Source organism: Maylandia zebra, linkage group LG18 (assembly GCF_041146795.1).
Source record: "Maylandia zebra isolate NMK-2024a linkage group LG18, Mzebra_GT3a, whole genome shotgun sequence".
In the NCBI taxonomy this organism is placed as follows: Eukaryota; Metazoa; Chordata; class Actinopteri; order Cichliformes; family Cichlidae; genus Maylandia; species Maylandia zebra.
In genome coordinates this window covers 20684168-20704963 of record NC_135184.1, presented here as the reverse complement: position 1 = coordinate 20704963, position 20796 = coordinate 20684168, and the positions used below count along the sequence as shown (strand labels likewise).

At 43.2% G+C, this 20796-nt stretch overlaps 2 protein-coding genes across 2 annotated transcripts; both read left to right on the top strand.

Annotated features, from left to right (window-relative positions):
* Positions 1–6694: 6694 nt before the first annotated feature.
* On the top strand, positions 6695–7913 carry LOC143413647 (complement C1q-like protein 2). The gene is made up of 3 exons (XM_076876953.1): positions 6695–6910; positions 7039–7161; positions 7287–7913. Exons 2-3 carry the CDS (start codon positions 7092–7094, stop codon positions 7565–7567), a joined length of 351 nt encoding a protein of 116 aa, XP_076733068.1. The 5' UTR covers positions 6695–6910; positions 7039–7091; the 3' UTR covers positions 7568–7913.
* An 8869-nt stretch (positions 7914–16782) lies between these two features.
* Positions 16783–19941, top strand: LOC112430669 (uncharacterized). The gene is made up of 4 exons (XM_076877017.1): positions 16783–16912; positions 17041–17163; positions 17700–17755; positions 17833–19941. The coding sequence occupies exons 1-4, from the start codon at positions 16783–16785 to the stop codon at positions 18175–18177; spliced, it is 654 nt and encodes a 217-aa protein (XP_076733132.1). The 3' UTR covers positions 18178–19941.
* The last annotated feature ends 855 nt before the right edge of the window (positions 19942–20796 follow it).

Below are 20796 nucleotides of genomic sequence, written 5' to 3'. Positions count from 1 at the left end.
TTGTTTATAATCTGTGCCAGTGGGAGCATGTAGATGTTAAACAGAAGGGGTCCCAAGATGGAACCTTGGGGAACTCCACATGTGATACTTGTCTGCTCAGATGTGAAGTTACCTATTGATACAAAGTATTTCCTGTTTTCTACGTATGTTTTGAACCAGTTTAGTACAGTTCCTGAAAGACCTGTCCAGTTCTCCAGTCGTTTGAGTAATATGTTGTGGTCAACTGTATCAAATGCTGCACTGAGATCCAGTAAAACTAGGACTGACATTTTTCCACTGTCTGTATTCAGACATATGTCATTAAACACTTTGGTCAGAGCGGTTTCAGTGCTGTGGTTCTGTCTAAAACCTGACTGGAAGGCATCGTAGCAATTATTCTGTTTTAAGAAGTAACTGAGCTGTTGAGAAACTGCTTTTTCAATGATCTTACTTAAAAACGGGAGATTTGAGATCGGCCTGTAGTTGTTCATTTGTGTCTTGTCAAGATTGTCCTTTTTCAGTATAGGTTTGATTACAGCAGTTTTTAGTGATTCTGGAAACACACCTGATAATAAAGAAAAGTTGACGATCTGTAACAGGTCTGACTCTAAAGTCTTTGAGACCTTTTTGAAAAAACTTGTTGGCAGGACATCTAAACAGCAGGAGGAGGAGTTCAGTTGACCTAAGATGTCCTCCAGGTCTTTGCTGTTAATAGGTTGAAACTGTTTCATGGTGTTTAAACAGTTTTTTGGTGGACACAGTACATATCCTGGATCTGCTGTTGATGTACCAATTGCTTGTCTAATTTTTTGGATTTTTTCTGTGAAGAATTTGGCAAAGTCATTGCAGGCCATGGTCGAATGAAGTTCAGCTGCCACTGACACAGGAGGGTTTGTTAGCCTGTCAACTGTAGAAAATAAGACCCGAGCATTATGGCTGTTTTTAGTGATGATGTCAGAGAAGTAGGACCTCCTTGCATTCCTCAGTTGTAAATTATAATTGTGAAGTTTCTCTTTATAAATGTCATAATGAACCTGGAGGTTTGTTTTTCTCCATCTGCGCTCAGCTTTCCTACACTCTCTTTTTTCATTTTTCACCAGTGTGGAGTTTCTCCATGGAGACTTTTTCCTTCCAGAGATAACCTTCACCTTAATGAGAGCAATAGTGTCCATTACATTTAACATGTTAGCATTGAAGCTATTGACGAGCTCATTGACTGACCCTCTGGGCAGGTCAGGTGTTAATGGGAAGACCTGGTTAAAAATTGCACTACTGTGTTCAGTTATACACCGTTTTGTGATCACTGTTGTTGATATATTTGTGTGGGCTGAGATTTTCCTTTCAAAGACTTACAAAAATGTCTACTTTAACTCAGGCTCTTACAACCCTGCAACAGGTAAACTTATCATAATTATGTGTATTTATACACATGTGAGTTTATTTGTTAGATAAGTACTGCATTTCTCAACTGATTTGATTATTCTTGATGGTATATAAGCTGTAACTGTGTCCATCATCTCCAGGTATTTTTACTGCTCCGGTCAGAGGAGTTTATTACTTCAGCTTCTCTGGTCATAATTTATCAACTAGACCGATGGGGCTGCGTCTGATGAAGAATGGAGAGCAGATGGTTACAGTGCACAACCATGCAGCTGAAATTGCTATGAGACAGCCACCAATGGCATTTCTCTGCTGCTGGCTGCAGGAGACCAGGTGTACATGAGGCTCCGTCCGGACACCTGGATTTTTGATAATGACAACAAACACAGCACCTTCATTGGAACCTGTACTCTGTGGCCAATTCAGGGTCTGCAGCCTTAAAGGCCGCATTTTAAGTCCGATTACGTCACAGCAACGCGACGAAGGCTGTCCCAATTCAAAGGCTGCTCGAAATGCGGCCCTCAAATGCATCCTTCATTTCCCTGAACTTTAAGGCTGTGGCAGTGTAGACTTCGTGGCTCAACATATGTGGCCCAGAATGCATAGCACGGCGGTGGGTGTGGATAATTTTGCTGAAAACAAACAGCGGATGAGGGGCAGCCGAAGAGTAAACTTTAAGTAAGTACTGAATACTATGTCACTTATTTATGTGCAAATGTTTAATAACGAAGAACATTAAAAGATTCCTGTTGGCCACATGTCGGCAAAGTTATGTGACATTTGTGACGTTTCTACTAACTTGGTTTTAAAGCCTTTACTTTAAAATATACGCCGTTCAATAGCTGAGCTTAATCTTACAGAGAATGGTCAAAGCTCATGTAGAAAGAAACAAACAAATGAACAAAAGATTTTCTCCTTCATTTCTGTCAAACAAAGCTGTATGAAACGTTTCCAGCTGTTAGTATCATGGTTGCTAGGCAACCTGGGCAGCGCAACGGAGGCTAGACCGTCCCATTTCACAAGCCTCGCATTTCCGGCCTTAGTGGTCTTTGAGTACGCGGCCCTTGTGGACTGTTAAGGCTGCATACTTTAAGGCTGCAGACCCTGAATTGGGATACAGCCTGTGTTCCCTTCGATCTCCGTCAGTGTTGTGTCTCTGAGTTCTGTCAGTTTACGTTTCCTGTTTTACTTCCTTGTCTTGTCTTGCCCAATTACTCCCAGCTGTGCTCTCCCTCTGTGTTTCATTCACTCATTATCCCTTTGTGTATATATGGCATTACACTAATCTACAAAACCTTTGGAAACCCCCTGGAAAAATAATTTGTCACTACATAAAAGCGTGCATAAAGCTAGCACTTCTTACTGTTCATCACTGGTAGATTAAAATAGGAGCCACATCAAGTTTCTTTTCACCACTGTAGCCAGGCTGTCAAAGAAACATTGCATTAACTAGTGATTACTGCATGAATTTCTTTGCAAATATTTTTCTAACCATTAGGACAAATAACTATTCACAGCCGTCCCGCAGATGTGCTGTACAGCAAAACTGCTATTTCTTTAGACTTCCTCTCTCCTATCGATGTTTCAAAACAGGCTTCAGTAATTTTGTATCTCTACATTGGCAACATGCCTATTAGACCCCATCTTTACAAGACACTCAAAGAAGTCTTGGTTATGGTGAAGTAGCCGGACCAGGTAAGTGGACCCAAATGCAGACAGCACGGAGGCGAGGTTAGAACAAGAAGACAAAAACATTATTAACTCTGTCTCCTCCTTGTCTAAGCTCGCCACAATATGTTAGCCACAAACATTATGAAGGAGTAGGTAAACTTGAGCATTGTGGTGATTTAGGGGGATCAAAGAGAACATCAAAGAGAGAAAGCAAAAACCAATAGCAAAAAAGTTACTGAGTAAATAACAGGAAATGCATAAACGCGAGACACAAACAGTGCACAACAACAAATGGAAACCTGCACAAAGAACTACAGAAAATACGACAAAGGTTCATTCTTGTCTGAGAGACCTACATCTGTGTCCTACCTGCCCACCTCTGACAAAACCTAAGAGACATAAAATTAGTTATTTAAGTGTTTTTATGCGTGCCGCCTCTCTTAAATGCTGAAGGTAAGGATTCATCCCGCATTATAGCTCCCGTGTGCCACTGCTCTCAACATGCATTTAAGAAAATATGCCATCCTTCAGCATTTTGTACCCAGATCGATGGCTGGTAAACAATGGAGACAATGTGTGTAAAATTTCTATTGGTTAAATAAAATACCATTCAGCTCTGTTGAAATGTCAAACCTTTGAGTCCATCTGCCCAGTGTTCAATATGACACAACCGGAGGTCAAGGTGGCCAAAGTTTCTTGATGATTTTTTGTATTAAAATAATATTTTTCTTGGATCCCAAATGTAGATATTTTTTTATGATTGCTAAAATCAGTTTAAAGATTGATTACAAAAATATTAGTTAACTGGTTTAAAATTATACAGAGGATAAAAAAAATATTGAACGCATCACCAAAGTATTTCTAAAGGTGCTTTTGACATGAAATTCTCAGCAGATGTCAGTAACAAAACACCCAATGCAAAGAAATCAATCCATAAATTATGTTTATTGACCTTTAAAGTTTTATCAAAGGTCTTAATAAACAGCTAGTTTTGGCTTTAAAACTACAGTAGTTGTTTAGACGTGCTACCTAAACTCTTCCTCCACAACTCTTTATACTGGGGCTCCTTTCACAAAGAAAGCAACAAATCAGAAATGCTTGACTCCCATGGTGCTGATTACAAAGTAGAAATCCCATAACACTAATCTACAAGACCTTTGTTTGTCCTGGAAAAATTGTTTATCACTGTATAAAATTCCCTGTGTAAAGCTTACTGTTCATCACTGGTAGATTAAAATAGGAGCCACATCAGGTTTCTTTTCACCACTGTAGCCAGGCTGTCAAAAAAAACCATTGCATTAACTAGTGATTACTGCATGAATTAGGTAAGTGGACCCAAATGCAGACAGCACAGAGGCGAGGTTAGAACAAGAAGACAAAAACATTATTAACAAAAATGTGACTCTTAATTAACAGAGTGCAAAGTGAGACCTGAAGTGTTCCAAACATCAATAATAAAAACATGAACTATGAACAATGAAGTAAACGTGACTGGGAGTTAAAGTGTCAACCATGAACTACGATATCAAACACAAAACTATGAACTAAAATGTCAGACGGGGCTGTGAACTACACAGCAGAAGGGAAAAGGTAGTCTCAGGGAGAGGGTCGTGACTCAGGCAGTGAAGGTCAGAGACACTAGGACACAAAGAGGGTGTGCCTGTGATTGGTCAGGCAGGAAGAGGTGCATTACTTTGAGTGTCTTACAGTCTTTGCAGGTGGAAGCTGTTGTGCCAAAAAGTGATCACCTGCCAAAAAATGATTTCCAATGCTTCCGTGTGTTTTTTATGAGTAATGTCTTTACATATGTTGGTAAATAGACTTTGGTGAACTAGGTCTACAGATGGGTTATATATAAAATTCCCTCTTTTTAAAGTATCTTTATAACTTTGTGATATTGTACTTACATTATAACCAATGCGGTCCTTTTTGTCAAATTAAAATATGTTTACAGAACTATTGTTATATTTGTTGCAATTTCTGCTGTTGCCTTGGCCAGATTACTCTTAAAAAAGACATTTGTAATGTCAATGATATTTTTTTTTAAACTCGATAAATAAAGGATATATAAAAGTCACTGGCAAAAAACTAACTACCTTCTTACAGGAATGTTGTTTGTGACTCAAGATGACTTGATATCATTCATGAGGGATACATGTGAAACATGTTTCACACATTATAGTAAAATGCCGCCATTCACCCGGACTATGACAGTCTTATCATGAGTTAATGCTTCAATTTGAAATTTGACCGTATTATTTGTATTCACAGATTATGCACCACAGGCTTTCAATGTTGCAGCAATTAAGCCATTACTTAAAAAGCCCTTATTTGATCCACCTTTCTTAGCTGAATACAGACCAGTATAGACCAGTTGGATGATTATCTATAAAGGAAAAAGTTCATTTGAAGACTTTTGTTTCCCTGTGTCGCATAAACAGCATTAGTGAAGGTTAGATGTGACCTTCTTATGACATTTATCTTTTGTTTTGTTTTTAAGAAGAGCTAAGGTATGCGGTAGAAATGCTACTCAAACAGCGGGTTTTCGATAAACAGACAGTTATGGTATTCAACCCTCATTAACTTCCTTATTGTTTGCTAGCTCCACTGAAATGAAAATTTCTACCTGTTAGTCAGGTGAGTTAGGTGAACTTGTGGGTCACAAGACCGAGAAGCTGAAGTCTGACACTATTCACTATGTGTTTGATTTGAACTCATCGGGTTGTATGTAGAGACCAAATGGTACAATCAGCTGTCAGAGCAGGTATTCACAAAATCCGCTCAGCACAGTTTTATGCAATAAAATCGTCTGTTTTCCCAAGCACATCCAGACAATTAACATGTTTCTACACATGCATCACACCACAAACATATACTTGTCACCAAAGCACAAAAGGGAATCCCAGTATCCATCAGCATACCAGCAAGAAAAAAACGGCCACTTTCTACTTAACAAACTGAATGAAAGTGGGCAGTATGTAGTTGGTTTTTAACATAAAACCTCCTATTTTTTAGTTTCATTGTTAAACGCTCAGTTCTGTCATTAGTTAGCTAACTTAAATTAATTAATTGGGTTTATAAGTAGTAACCAACTGACCAAGCTAGTGACATCACATTCTGTACTGGCACAAGATGGTCCTGCACATGCCCTAAAGAAGAGCAGGACAGCTGGGTGCCTTAATTCTAACAGTAGGTTTGCTTGTTAGACTATTGTATTGCATTTGCATGCTTTCACAACTTTTACTTTGTATTCTCCAGTATAAAAATTCTCAGTTTAAATGTTGAGTTCAAGTTCACCTTAGAATGTAGCTGAAATTGCTATTTATAATGTCGACTACTACTGCTGCTGATTTCCAGCGAGAAGTCCAACATTACTCACTGCGTACTGACAGACAGTTGCTTTTGCTATTTCTGCTGTTATTTCAGTTAACCACTCATGTTACACCGCTTATAAAGAGAAGGATCATTCATGGGGCTTAAAACAGGTTTTTCGTGAAGTGTTATCTTGTCTCAATCACATTGCAGATAATTATTATCTCTGAGTTTTCTTTGTGCTTGTTTATTGGATAGGAAAAAAATAGGGACACTTCCGTCTTTGTGATACAGTATATATCTAGAGCCTTGTGGGGGGAACTAACACAGATGAAGAGAAATTCTGAAAAGATGAAGACTGCAGTCTTAACCTTATGCCTCTTCTTTCTGTGTGCAGCTGCCTTCCCTCAGGTGGATGGCCAAGCATCTGAAAATGAAGGCTCCCTTGTTGAGACACCTCAACTCTGTGCTGGGACAAATGAACAACTTTTCCTAATATTACGACAACTAGAATCCAAGCTGAATAATGCTGAGAAACAGCTGGCAGATCTGAAATCATCAATCCAAGGTAAGAACATAACACAGCTGGAGGTTTTTATTCTGACATGTATAGATTTTTATCAGTGTAATGATACAGGTTCAGGTTTTGTTGTTGTCAAACCAAACAAATAATCCCATATTTCCATGCAACTCCAGGCAACCGTGTGGCATTTGGAGCATCTATCGGCAATGTTGGAAATACTGGACCAATGAGTGCAGAGATCACACTGACTTACAAAAATGTCTACTTTAACTCAGGTTCTTACAACCCTGCAACAGGTAAACTTACCATAATTATGTGTATTTATACACATGTGAGTTTATTTATTAGATAAGTACTGCATTTCACTACCACTGATCTTCTGCTCTGCTTTATAAGCTGTAACTGTGTCCATCATCTCCAGGTATTTTTACTGCTCCGGTCAGAGGAGTTTATTACTTCAGCTTCTCTGGTCATAATATATCAACTAGACCGATGGGGCTGCGTCTGATGAAGAATGGAGAGCAGATGGTGACAGTGTACAACCATGCAGCTGGAAATCGCTATGAGACAGCCACCAATGGCATGACTCTGCAGCTGGCTGCAGGAGACCAGGTGTACATGAGGCTCCGTCCGGACACCTGGATCTATGATAATGACAACAACCACAGCACCTTCATTGGCCATTTGTTATTCCCTCTGTAAGCTCAGACAAGCATGATTTGAATAGCAAATGAGTAAACAGAACAATATTGACATGCAGGTTTTGGTTGATTATTTTTGGTGGTGACAGAGGTGGCAGGGTTACAGTAACAATCTACAGATTTAGAACTTGGTGGTGGTGTCAGAATTAAAACCAGTATTTTAAAGTTTGTCTCAATGGAACAATAAAGTCTGAATATGTGCAGCAATTCCACTTTTCTTTTTTTTAGTGAGTTAGGCTCCTCTGACTCATTTTAAGGTAAACATAAATATATATATATGTGTGTGTATGTTTGATGTCTAAAAGTGATTTCTCAGTTATAATCAATAAAAGAGGTTTTCTGATTTATGTCGGTGTATTTTTATTTTTATTATTATGTGCAAACCCATCTAGACTTGGGCTGAGTTAAGTTCACTAAAGTTCTAGCTACATCTGGACACGTTTTTCTAAATTATTCTGTTATAACAGCTATAAATAAAATTAAGAATATGAAGAAAATTAAACACAACAATTATTGCTATTTGTTAATAATTAATTAACTAATTGATGACAATTAATAATCCAAAATTAAGTCATGTGTACTATTAATCTTTATTAATTATATCAATAAGTAGAATGATATACACTTGAAAAAACAAAATACAAAACATTTTTTTTATATACAAGTATTAAATAACTGCATTGTGGTTTTGCATGTTAGCATGTAGCATAAAAAACATAAAAAACAACTGCTCTGAAAGTTTTTGGTAATGAAACAAAAACATGGAAAACATCAAACCTCTTTTCTGGTGGAAAGTGATCAAAAAGGATGGATGGCTATAGAGTTGATCCTTATCTGTATAAATACTTTGTAGTTTGAAGAAAATTTGTATAAAATGTGAACTGAACAAATGGGGTATATTTTTAGTAAAAAAATAAATAAATAAAAAATCAATAGTTTGCTGGTGCTATTGTGCTAACATTTTATTTTTAAAAAAATACTTTTATTTAGATAATTTTATTTTTTGTTTACTGAAGCCATTACACAAAACCAGAAGTGTCAAGTGTTTGGATTACCAACATGAGCAGAACACCATCCCCACAGATACACCAAGATACACCGAAAATGCTACGTCCAGATGAAGAGAATAAACTCTCCTTACCTTGATTATTGAGCATGCTTTTAAATTTTATAATTATAGTTAGATTGTTATTTCAATTAAAATACATTTAAATTCCATTTAATTACTGGGGAACTATGCACTTAATCGTGGGTCACATTATAATATTGTAGCGGGTCAGGGTTGTTCTGGGTTTTGTTTTGACAGTTATGTTTTGTTGTTCTGTTGCCATGGTTACAGGTGATGCTCTCTCTGCGACTGTGTGTTTGCGGTGAGAGAGCGCCTTTTTTTTGTTGTTGTTGTGCTGGTGCCACGCTGAGCAGTTGGCTAGCGGCAGTGTTCTTCTGTAAGATATAAATAAACGGCTGTGCTCCCTGGCTAGGACGGTGGGGAAGCAAGACCGAACGAAACCTCTGTCTCCTCCTTGTCTGAGCTCGCCACATTGGTGTCAGAAGTGGGATAGCTCACCCTCACCGTAATGGAGAGAGACATTCAGAGGCTGGAGCAAGCTGTCGAGGAGAACATTCACTGCTTGGGAAGCTGGCGATTGAAGAGAGAGGAAGCGAGCGGCCATGTAACTCCCCCGACGGGTCCCGATGGTGCAAGCGCACTGCGGCGGCGGCCTGTCGCGACAGACGCTAGGACAATGCTTCATGGGCTGCCTCTGTCGACCCACACACCGGCGGGCTAACCCCGCTAGAGGCCTACCTCTCACAAGTCCGGCTAGCCGCCAGGCATAGTGGCTGGAGCGAAGAGGAGGCTGCTACACACCTAGCGCTAGCGTTGGAGGGAGATGCACTGCAGATACTCCTTGACCTAGCCCCGGCAGAGCAGCATGAGCTCCAGGCCCTCACCGCGGCACTCGAGAGGCGATTCGGGCAGCGGCACTCCACTGATCAGAGCAGAGAGCAGTTGACCAACCGGAGCCGTTGGCTGGGGGAGAGCCTGGGCACCTTTGCAGCGGACGTGTTGCTGTATGCTCGTCGTGGCTACCCGGAGTTCCCAGCAGCAGCCCTTGAGGAGCTTAGCCTGCATGCTTTTCTGCGAGGACTTTTTCCAGAGCGACTACGCCAACACGTCCACCTGGCCATGCCTCAAACCCACCGTGAGGTGCTCCTTGAGGCTGAAAGGGCCGAGCTGGTGCTCACCTCGCGACCTAACCAGCAGGTGCCCCCCCCCCCCCCCCGAACTACCCCCAAATCAGAGCCGCAGACTGCGACGGGGAGGTCGCGGAGATATGCCAGCTGCAGTCTTCAGTGCCCCGGAGGCGTCCCCGTCAACCGACCAACCGCTGCTACCGGTGCGATGAGCCTGGCCACGTAGCACGTGACTGCCCAGCACCTGCCCCGAAGGCCGGAACTATGCAGCCTCAGGGAAATGGGGTGGGAGCGGTGTAGCGAGGGGACCACCGCTCCAGCTTCCTGCCCCCTTCCAAGGACGATGCACGGTGGTGGGCCAAGTTGGGCACCTCAAGGGACTCTACCTGAGCTGCTGTGTTGAGGACCAGCCATGCCCGGCCCTGGTGGACACGGGGTCTACCATTTCCCTAATACAACCTGGCGTGCTCCCTGGAACGTCCAGGCCACTGGTGAAGGGTTGGTTGCCCACAGACACCCAGCTGATGACAGTGACGGGGGAGAGAACTGTTATGCGGGGGAAGAAACTGTTGCGGATCCGAGTGAAGGATCTGGAGCTGGTGCACGATATCTGGCTTGCTGACATTCAAAACCGGTGCATCATCGGCCTGGATCTGCTGACCCGCTGGGGGGCCTGCAAAGTTGGCTATCACTCTTGGCACAGAGACGCTTGCCCTCCAGTGTGGTCAAAAGCAGGGAGTGGAGGGGACCAGAGCCAGACGAGACAGGCATTAGGCAGCTGCCACTCAGCAGATTTCGGGTGCCGGTGGCTCTGTGTCATCTCTACTCACCTCAGCCTCAGCCTCTCAGCCCAACAAATCTCCCTCGACCGAGACAATCGAGGCTGTTGATGACCTGTGGCAGCACAGCAGTGTAGGTCTCAACGTTGACCAGCACCAGCGGTTGAGGTGCCTCCTGGACGAGAATGTGGACATCTTTGCTGCCAGTGACAAAGACTGCAGGCAGACGGGGCTGGTCCAGCACACCATCGACACCGGCTCTGCTCAACCCATCCGTCTGCGCCCAAACCGGCTGCCCCTCTCAAAACGGCAGGTGGCGGAAGAAAAGATCCGTGAGATGGCTGATCGAGCCATCCAACAGCCCATGGGCGGCACCCGTGGTTCTGGTGGGAAAGAAGGATGGCAGCCCGAGGTTCTGCGTGGACTTTTGCCGTCTCAATGCAGTCACCAAGAAGGACTCGTACCCGCTTCCACTGATCGACGAGGCCCTAGATTACGTTACCGGCTCCAGCTGGTTCAGCTCCCTCGAGCTACGCAGCGGTTACTGGCAGGTGGAGCTAGCCCCCGAAGCAAGGCCTAAGACTGCATTCACCATTGGACAGGGGCTGTGGCAGTTCAGGGTCATGCCATTTGGGCTTTGCAATGCGCCAGCGACGTTTGAGAGGCTGATGGAGAGGGTGCTCGTAGACATCCCTTGTAGCCGCTGCATTGTGTACCTGGATGACCAGTTGGTGCACGGTGGCGACTTCGACAGTGCACTGTCTCACCTGAGTGAGGTCTTGAGTACCATCCGACGAGCTGGGCTGCGGCTCAACCCTGCGAAATGCCGGCTGTTGGTGGGAGAGACCACGTTCTTTGGCCATGTGATCAGCGCTCAAGGTATCGCCACCGACCCCTCAAAGGTGGCTGCGGTCCGGGACTGGCCGACTCCCTCGAACGTCAAAGAACTGCAGAGCTTCCTGGGCCTAGCCTCGTACTACCATCGGTTCATCAAGGGGTTCGCGATGATAAACAGCCCCCTCCACCGCCTGACTGACAAGGGCCAGCCGTTTGGCTGGGGTGATGCCTGCGCTGCAGCTTTTGCGCAGCTGAAGGAGGCCGTCACCAGAGCTCCATTCCTGGTCTACCCCGACGCCCGGCAACCTTTCATTGTGGACACTGACGCTAGCAATGTAGGAGTCGGGGCGGTCCTTTCCCAGCAGGACGAGGCCGGAGAACAGGTGGTGGCATACTTCAGCCGTGCCCTGGGGCGAGCCGAGAGGAACTACTGCGTAACTCAGCGGGAGCTGCTGGCCGTAGTGCTGGCGGTGCGGCACTTCCGGCCATACCTGCACGGCTGCCGGTTTCTCCTGCGCACTGACTATGCATCTCTGACTTGGCTCCTGAACTTCAAACATCCAGAAGGTCAGGTGGCCCGCTGGTTGGAGGTCCTTCAGGGCTACGACTTTGAGATCCAGCATCGGGCAGGTCGACAGCATGGCAACGCTGATGCCCTCTCTAGACGGCCCTGCATGGCTGTCGAGTGCCGCTACTGTCTGCGACAGGAGGAGCGGCCCAGGAGGCGCTTGGGGTGGCTACTGCTCAGGCCGCGGCCAGCGGAGGGGGATGGCTCCCATTGACCATGCAGCAGCTGAAGCGGGAGCAGGAGGCCGACGTGACGTTGGCTCAGGTGGGGGCCTGGCTGGAGGCGGCGCAACGCCCAGACTGGACGGGGGTGTCGGGACAGGAGGTGAAGGCCTACTACTCCCAGTACAACAACCTGGAGACCCACGACGGCCTCCTGTACCTTGATATGGCGGGCCCCCGGTCAGGTACGAGATCTCCTGCAGCTGTTGGTGCATCTGTCGCTGCGGTCGCAGGTGCTCGAGTTTGTCCACAGCTCGGTGGGGGCCGGCCACTATGGGAATGCCAAAACTCTCCGCCGTCTCAGAGGACGGTTCTACTGGCCTGGCTGTCGACGGGATGTGGAACTTCATGTGCACTGCTGTGACACCTGCACGGCACAGAAGGGCCCAACTCCACGCTCCACTACCCCCCTTCAGCAGTACCTGGTGGGGGCCCCAATGGAGTGAGTGGGAGTGGACATCCAAGGGCCTTTCCCCGTTACAGAGTCAGGGAACCAGTATGTGTTGGTGGAGAAGACGAGAACCACACCACTCCACCCGCAAAGCGACGGCTTGGTTGAGCGCTTTAACCGCACGCTGGCCACCCAGCTCGCCATTCTCACCAGCCACCACCAGCGGTATTGGGACCGACATCTGCCCCTGGTCCTTTGGTCGTATCGGATTGCGGTTCAGGAGTCCAGCCAGTGCACACCTGCCGCTCTGATGTTTGGATGGGAGCTCCGGACGCCTGTGGATCTGGTGTTCGGGTCCCCCCCCGAGCCGGAGATTGATGGTGGGCCAGAGATGGATTACTACAGGAGGCTGAGGGAGCGGCTGCAGGTGGTTCATGACTACACCCGCCAGGCCCTACGACACCAAGTGCCAAGGGGGGGTTTTCATGCCTGGCGACAAGGTTTGGGTGTACTGCCCGGTTCGCAAGAGAGGAGTGTCCCCCAAACTCTGCAGTCACTGGCAAGGGCCGGCGGAGGTCGTGGAGCGGTTAACAGAAGTGGTGTACCGTATCCGCATGCCGGGCCCGGGCGCATGGTGGTGTTGCACCAGGACAGACTCTCACCGTACCGACCGCTCACTCCAGCAGACGTCGGGGCAGGGGATGCTGGTGGCACCTCATGCTCTGATCCGAGTGACTGTTCCCCCGCCGGCCGAGATCGGCCGGTGCGCCAGAAGAAGACACCTGGACATTTGCAGGACTTTGTTGGGTAATGGGGTTGTCGGGGACGACTGACCCCTTAGGTGGGGGCTATGTAGCGGGTCAGGGCTGTTCGGGGTTTTGTTTTGACAGTTATGTTTTGTTGTTCTATTGCCATGGTTACAGGTGACACTCTCTCTGCGACTGTGTGTTTCCGGTGAGAAAGCGCCTTTTTTTTGTTGTTGTTGTTGTGCTGGTGCCACGCTGAGCAGTTGGCTAGCGGCAGCGTTCTTCTGTCAGATATAAATAAACGGCTGTGCTTCCTGGCTAGGACGGCGGGGAAGCAAGACCGAACGAAACCTCTGTCTCCTCCTTGTCTAAGCTCGCCACAATATGTTAGCCACAAACATTATGAAGGAGTAGGTAAACTTGAGCACTGTGGTGATTTAGGGGGATCAAAGAGAACATCAAAGAGAGAAAGCAAAAACCAATAGCAAAAAAGTTACTGAGTAAATAACAGGAAATGCATAAACGCGAGACACAAACAGTGCACAACAACAAATGGAAACCTGCACAAAGAACTACAGAAAATACGACAAAGGTTCATTCTTGTCTGAGAGACCTACATCTGTGTCCTACCTGCCCACCCCTGACAAAACCTAAGAGACATAAAATTAGTTATTTAAGTGTTTTTATGCGTGCCGCCTCTCTTAAATGCTGAAGGTAAGGATTCATCCCGCATTATAGCTCCTGTGTGCCACTGCTCTCAACATGCATTTAAGAAAATATGCCATCCTTCAGCATTTTGTACCCAGATCGATGGCTGGTAAACAATGGAGACAATGTGTGTAAAATTTCTATTGGTTAAATAAAATACCATTCAGCTCTGTAGAAATGTCAAACCTTTGAGTCCATCTGCCCAGTGTTCAATATGACACAACCAGAGGTCAAGGTGGCCAAAGTTTCTTGGTGATTTTTTGTATTAAAATAATATTTTTCTTGGATCCCAAATGTAGATATTTTTTTATGATTGCTAAAATCAGTTTAAAGATTGATTAAAAAAATATTAGTTAACTGGTTTAAAATTATACAGAGGATAAAAAAAATATTGAACGCATCACCAAAGTATTTCTAAAGGTGCTTTTGACATGAAATTCTCAGCAGATGTCAGTAACAACACACCCAATGCAAAGAAATCAATCCATAAATTATGTTTATTGACCTTTAAAGTTTTATCAAAGGTCTTAATAAACAGCTAGTTTTGGCTTTAAAACTACAGTAGTTGTTTAGACGTGCTACCTAAACTCTTCCTCCACAACTCTTTATACTGGGGCTCCTTTCACAAAGAAAGCAACAAATCAGAAATGCTTGACTCCCATGGTGCTGATTACAAAGTAGAAATCCCATAACACTAATCTACAAGACCTTTGTTTGTCCTGGAAAAATTGTTTATCACTGTATAAAATTCCCTGTGTAAAGCTAGCACTTCTTACTGTTCATCACTGGTAGATTAAAATAGGAGCCACATCAGGTTTCTTTTCACCACTGTAGCCAGGCTGTCAAAAAAACATTGCATTAACTAGTGATTACTGCATGAATTAGGTAAGTGGACCCAAATGCAGACAGCACAGAGGCGAGGTTAGAACAAGAAGACAAAAACATTATTAACAAAAATGTGACTCTTAATTAACAGAGTGCAAAGTGAGACCTGAAGTGTTCCAAACATCAATAATAAAAACATGAACTATGAACAATGAAGTAAATGTGACTGGGAGTTAAAGTGTCAACCATGAACTACGATATCAAACACAAAACTATGAACTAAAATGTCAGACGGGGCTGTGAACTACACAGCAGAAGGGAAAAGGTAGTCTCAGGGAGAGGGTCGTGACTCAGGCAGTGAAGGTCAGAGACACTAGGACACAAAGAGGGTGTGCCTGTGATTGGTCAGGCAGGAAGAGGTGCATTACTTTGAGTGTCTTACAGTCTTTGCAGGTGGAAGCCGTTGTGCCAAAAAGTGATCACCTGCCAAAAAATGATTTCGAATGCTTCCATGTGTTTTTTATGAGTAATGTCTTTACATATGTTGGTAAATAGACTTTGGTGAACTAGGTCTACAGATGGGTTATATATAAAATATATAAAATTCCCTCTTTTTAAAGTATCTTTATAACTTTGTGATATTGTACTTACATTATAACCAATGCGGTCCTTTTTGTCAAATTAAAATATGTTTACAGAACTATTGTTATATTTGTTGCAATTTCTGCTGTTGCCTTGGCCAGATTACTCTTAAAAAAGACATTTGTAATGTCAATGATATTTTTTTTAAACTCGATAAATAAAGGATATATAAAAGTCACTGGCAAAAAACTAACTACCTTCTTACAGGAATGTTGTTTGTGACTCAAGATGACTTGATATCATTCATGAGGGATACATGTGAAACATGTTTCACACATTATAGTAAAATGCCGCCATTCACCCGGACCATGACAGTCTTATCATGAGTTAATGCTTCAATTTGAAATTTGACCGTATTATTGGTATTCACAGATTATGCACCACAGGCTTTCAATGTTGCAGCAATTAAGCCAATACTTAAAAAGCCCTTATTTGATCCACCTTTCTTAGCTGAATACAGACCAGTATAGACCAGTTGGATGATTATCTATAAAGGAAAAAGTTCATTTGAAGACTTTTGTTTCCCTGTGTCGCATAAACAGCATTAGTGAAGGTTAGATGTGACCTTCTTATGACATTTATCTTTTGTTTTGTTTTTAAGAAGAGCTAAGGTATGCAGTAGAAATGCTACTCAAACAGCGGGTTTTCGATAAACAGACAGTTATGGTATTCAACCCTCATTAACTTCCTTATTGTTTGCTAGCTCCACTGAAATGAAAATTTCTACCTGTTAGTCAGGTGAGTTAGGTGAACTTGTGGGTCACAAGACCGAGAAGCTGAAGTCTGACACTATTCACTATGTGTTTGATTTGAACTCATCGGGTTGTATGTAGAGACCAAATGGTACAATCAGCTGTCAGAGCAGGTATTCACAAAATCCACTCAGCACAGTTTTATGCAATAAAATCGTCTATTTTCCCAAGCACATTGTGAGATTATTATATTATCTTATGCCACGGTATATCCCTAATTAAAGATTGTGAAATCATTATGTAGTTTTAGTTTGCATTATTCTCCTGACTTAGAAAAAGGTGATAACTATTAGATTTATTAGACTGATTTGTATTACATTAGACTGCTGATTTATTGTGAATGTATGAAATTGTTTTATGATGCATTACACTGCTGAGTTATAAGAAATATTGTTTCCATGGCCTTATTTGTCTGATTAGAAAAGAACAGAACATACTGCATAACTTAGGCAGGTCATAACTCATTGAGAGAGAGAAAGAATGTGGATGCTTAGGTCTTATGACTAGGTGGAGGTGGGCTGAAGCTATAAGAATGTGAGAAATGCTCATACATGTCGAGATCAGGCGGACACCCTCCCTGTGCTGGGACAAATGAACAACTTTTCCTAATATTACGACAACTAGAAACCAAGCTGAATAATGCTGAGGAACAGCTGGCAGATCTGAAATCATCAATCCAAGGTAAGAACATAACACAGCTGGAGGTTTTTATTCTGACATGTAAAGATCTTTATCAGTGTACTGATACAGGTTCAGGTTTTGTTGTTGTCAAACCAAAGAAATAATCCCATATTTTCATGCATCTCCAGGCAGCCGTGTGGCATTTGGAGCATCTATCGGCAATGTTGGAAATACTGGACCAATGAATGCAGAGATCACACTGACTTACAAATATGTCTTCTTTAACTCAGGTTCTTACAACCCTGCAACAGGTAAACTTACAATAATTATACGTATTCTTACATTTATGGGTTTATTTGTTAGATAAGTGCTGCATTTCTCAACTGCTATTGTGATTCTTGATGTTATATAAGCTGTAACTGTGTCCATCATCTCCAGGTATTTTCACTGCTCCTGTCAGAGGAGTTTATTACTTCAGTTTCTTTGGTGCTAATGTTACACAACGGCCTGGGGGGGGGCTGGGGGGGGGGGGGGGGGGGGCTGGACTGCAACACAAGAAAAATTATAAAAAGAAGTAAATCACACGGCCACAGCTTTACAATGACTAGTCGTTTTATTAACTTGACAGGTAGCGAGCGTCAGGGTGGGCATGGCCAAAACAACAAACAAAACACACTGGAAATGAATCAGAACTAACTTACCAATAGTGAATCAACCCCAAAAGAAAATACAAACCTCTAACCTGTCTCCCTACCCGAAACAGGAGAAAAAGGTTGTAAAAGAAACGGCTTCCCACCCCTACAGCTACCATGTCCAGATATGACTCTCTAAACTGTTTTTACTGCAGCCCAGCTCTGTCACACGCCACGAAGGGCCCCAAACGCGCAGCTCACTGGAAACAGGAAGTAGTAGGAGGGGCTGCCGGCCCAGTCAGGTCCCAATTTGTAGCTGGCCTCATTCCCTCTTCCACCAATGGTTAGCCTCCACCTGGAAACAGACATCACAGAGTACAAACAATGCCCCCGCATGCTGTGGCAAGTAACAGCATGGTGTGGCAAGTAACAGCACCACACGGCAACAATGACCTGGGTCATAACACTAATATAACAACTAGACCGATGGGGCTGCGTCTGATGAAGAATGGAGAGCAGATGGTGACAGTGTACAACCATATTGCTGGAAATCGCTATGAGACAGCCACCAATGGCATGACTCTGCAGCTGGCTGCAGGAGACCAGGTGTACATGCTCCGTCCGGACACCTGGATTTATGATAATGTCAACAACCACAGCACCTTCATTGGCCATTTGTTATTCCCTCTGTAAGCTCAGACAAGCATAGTTTGAATAGCAAATGTACACAGAACAATATTGACATGCAGAGTTTGTTTGATTAGTTTTGGTGGTTATGTAACCCAGTGAGTTTACACGACTCAGTAATGCACTACAACATGTTATTGTTAATTGGGATTTATCATTACTCTGTTAATCACTGAGTTGATCAAAAATAAATCAATAATAAAAGATAAATACTATAAATATAAGAATAAAACCCAAAGAGTATATTTAACACCCCTACTGGTTAGGAAGGAACAAGCCCCGCCTTCCCCTGCTCTGTACCGTCACGTGCTCAGACACAGAGAGAGACGGAGGTGCACGAGACCATCACTGATTTTCACCGCCAAGCTTTTCGCTGGAAAATAACTATTAACTTGATAAATTGAGCAAATATCCATACCGGAGATCTGCATGGACCTTGGAGAAACGGACCTGATTTATTGTGAACATTTCGGACCTTGAAACCATCGCGGTGAGTCAGAAGCTGTTAAGCTAACCTTGAAGCTAAAAAGCTAACAAGAAGTTAACAGGGAATATAATGGCCCGATTTCAATGTTGTAGATCTGCGCGGGAGCGGATGAAGTGGACAAGATCCTCTCTGAGAGTTGAACAAGATCCTCTCTGAGAGTTGAACAAGATCCTCTCTGAGAGTTGAACATTAGAAGTGTGCTGGTGAGTTAAACTGGGACTGGGCGAATCAGGCTAATTGAAAAGCTAACTAGCCTAATGCTCATAGCTGTAGCTGACCACGTTTTCACTGTGGGAGAACACACGGGGTTTCTCACTGAGTTCAGCCATTTTGAGCACTCAGCTTGTGTGCTGATGATGTTCTAGTATTACTTGTTGAATATTAAATGCACTAAAATTAGATGATGGAATAAGTTAATGTTGATCTTAAAGGTCATGAATCTACTTTATTTTGTTACATTTGATGCTCGAGCGGCACTGGATAGATGTCCGTGTGTATTCTTACTGTGCTGATACGTTACCACATACTGTAAAACTACAGCCTGTGGGTTTTTGTATATTCTTTTGGTAATTTTATTCTGTACATTGAGTGTAAATAATATATTGCTTCATTGCTATGCAGTGTAAAGCAATGCTCCTGTAATTCAGTTAAAGGGCAATACTGTAAAAAAATAATCTACCATAGTTTATGGTTTATTTCTGATTTCTGATAGAAATGTGCACCTTGACGATAGAATAAGCTGATTGTGATTTAAAGATTGCATTCATGATTAAGATGCACTGTATAGACTATAGTTAGAAATTAGAATTAATGTTTTGTGCTTGTTTTGTTATAGCACTTACATTATTTACATATGGCCATGTATATCATTAGAGTGTGAACTGAATTAGTAATAGTCCTGTTGTTTACAGGCTAGGTTTTTTTATGGGATCGTGAGACCTGGATCTCTTCCTGACGAGGAAGATGGCGAGCCTTTCCCTTTGAACCGAACCGAACCACAGCCATTCTGAGTTGGCCCAGAAGGGCAGGTTGCTCTTCTCTCACGAACAATTGCAACAGTGCGGTAGGACGAAATCGCACCAATCACAAACTTTTGACCTGTTGGATTTGACTTGACTGAACACTGACTATTAAGCCGGCAAGACTGACATATCTGAGCTCAGATAGGATTCTGACTGTTATTATTATTGCTGTCACTGTATTTTATTTTATGTTTTCATTCCTGTTCATAAAATGCTGTTAAATTGTTGCTAAATAGTTTAATACAATTCATAGCAACTTTACCTGTGGCTCCAGTCATTCTTCTCCACGCAACTCCCTTTATCCCTCCTGCGAATCTAGCTATTGGCCCATTCTCTCCATCTTACTTTAATTTCCCCTACCCTATCCTGTACTTGGCTACAGAAAGTGGCGAGCCAGCCAGGAGGGTTTGCAGAGTTGTTAGTCCACCCAAAATTTAATAAAACGATTAAGAGTGCCTGGAGCTTCACAGTGACTTGTATTTTTTTCTACTGGTACTTTTACGTGTCCTAACCATGGAAGTTGTGAAAACAGAGAATGTTAAAGTTCAAAATGCTGTCTTGGTCAGTGGTTTAACTAACACAGACATTGATAAAGAAATAATTGAGTTCTTAGAAGCTTTCGGTCCTGTCAGTAGGCAGATTAAGCTACCAACTGGTGGTCAGATTATTGTGGAATTTCAACATGAGGCTACTGCTAAAGAACTAGAGAAAAGATATTTGTCAGAGAAGTAGGACTTCCTTGCATTCCTCAGTTGTAAATTATAATTGTGAAGTTTCTCTTTATAGATGTCATAATGAACCTGGAGGTTTGTTTTTCTCCATCTGCGCTCAGCTTTCCTACACTCTCTTTTTTCATTTTTCACCAGTGTGGAGTTTCTCCATGGAGACTTTTTCCTTCCAGAGATAACCTTCACCTTAATGGGAGCAATAGTGTCCATTACATTTAATATTTTAGCATTGAAGCTATTGACGAGCTCATTGACTGAACCTCTGGACAGGTCAGGTGTTAATGGGAAGACCTGGTTAAAGATCTCACTACTGTTTTCAGTTATACACCGTTTTGTGATCACTGCTGTTGACATATTTGTTGTGTGCTGAAATTTTGCCTTCAAAGAA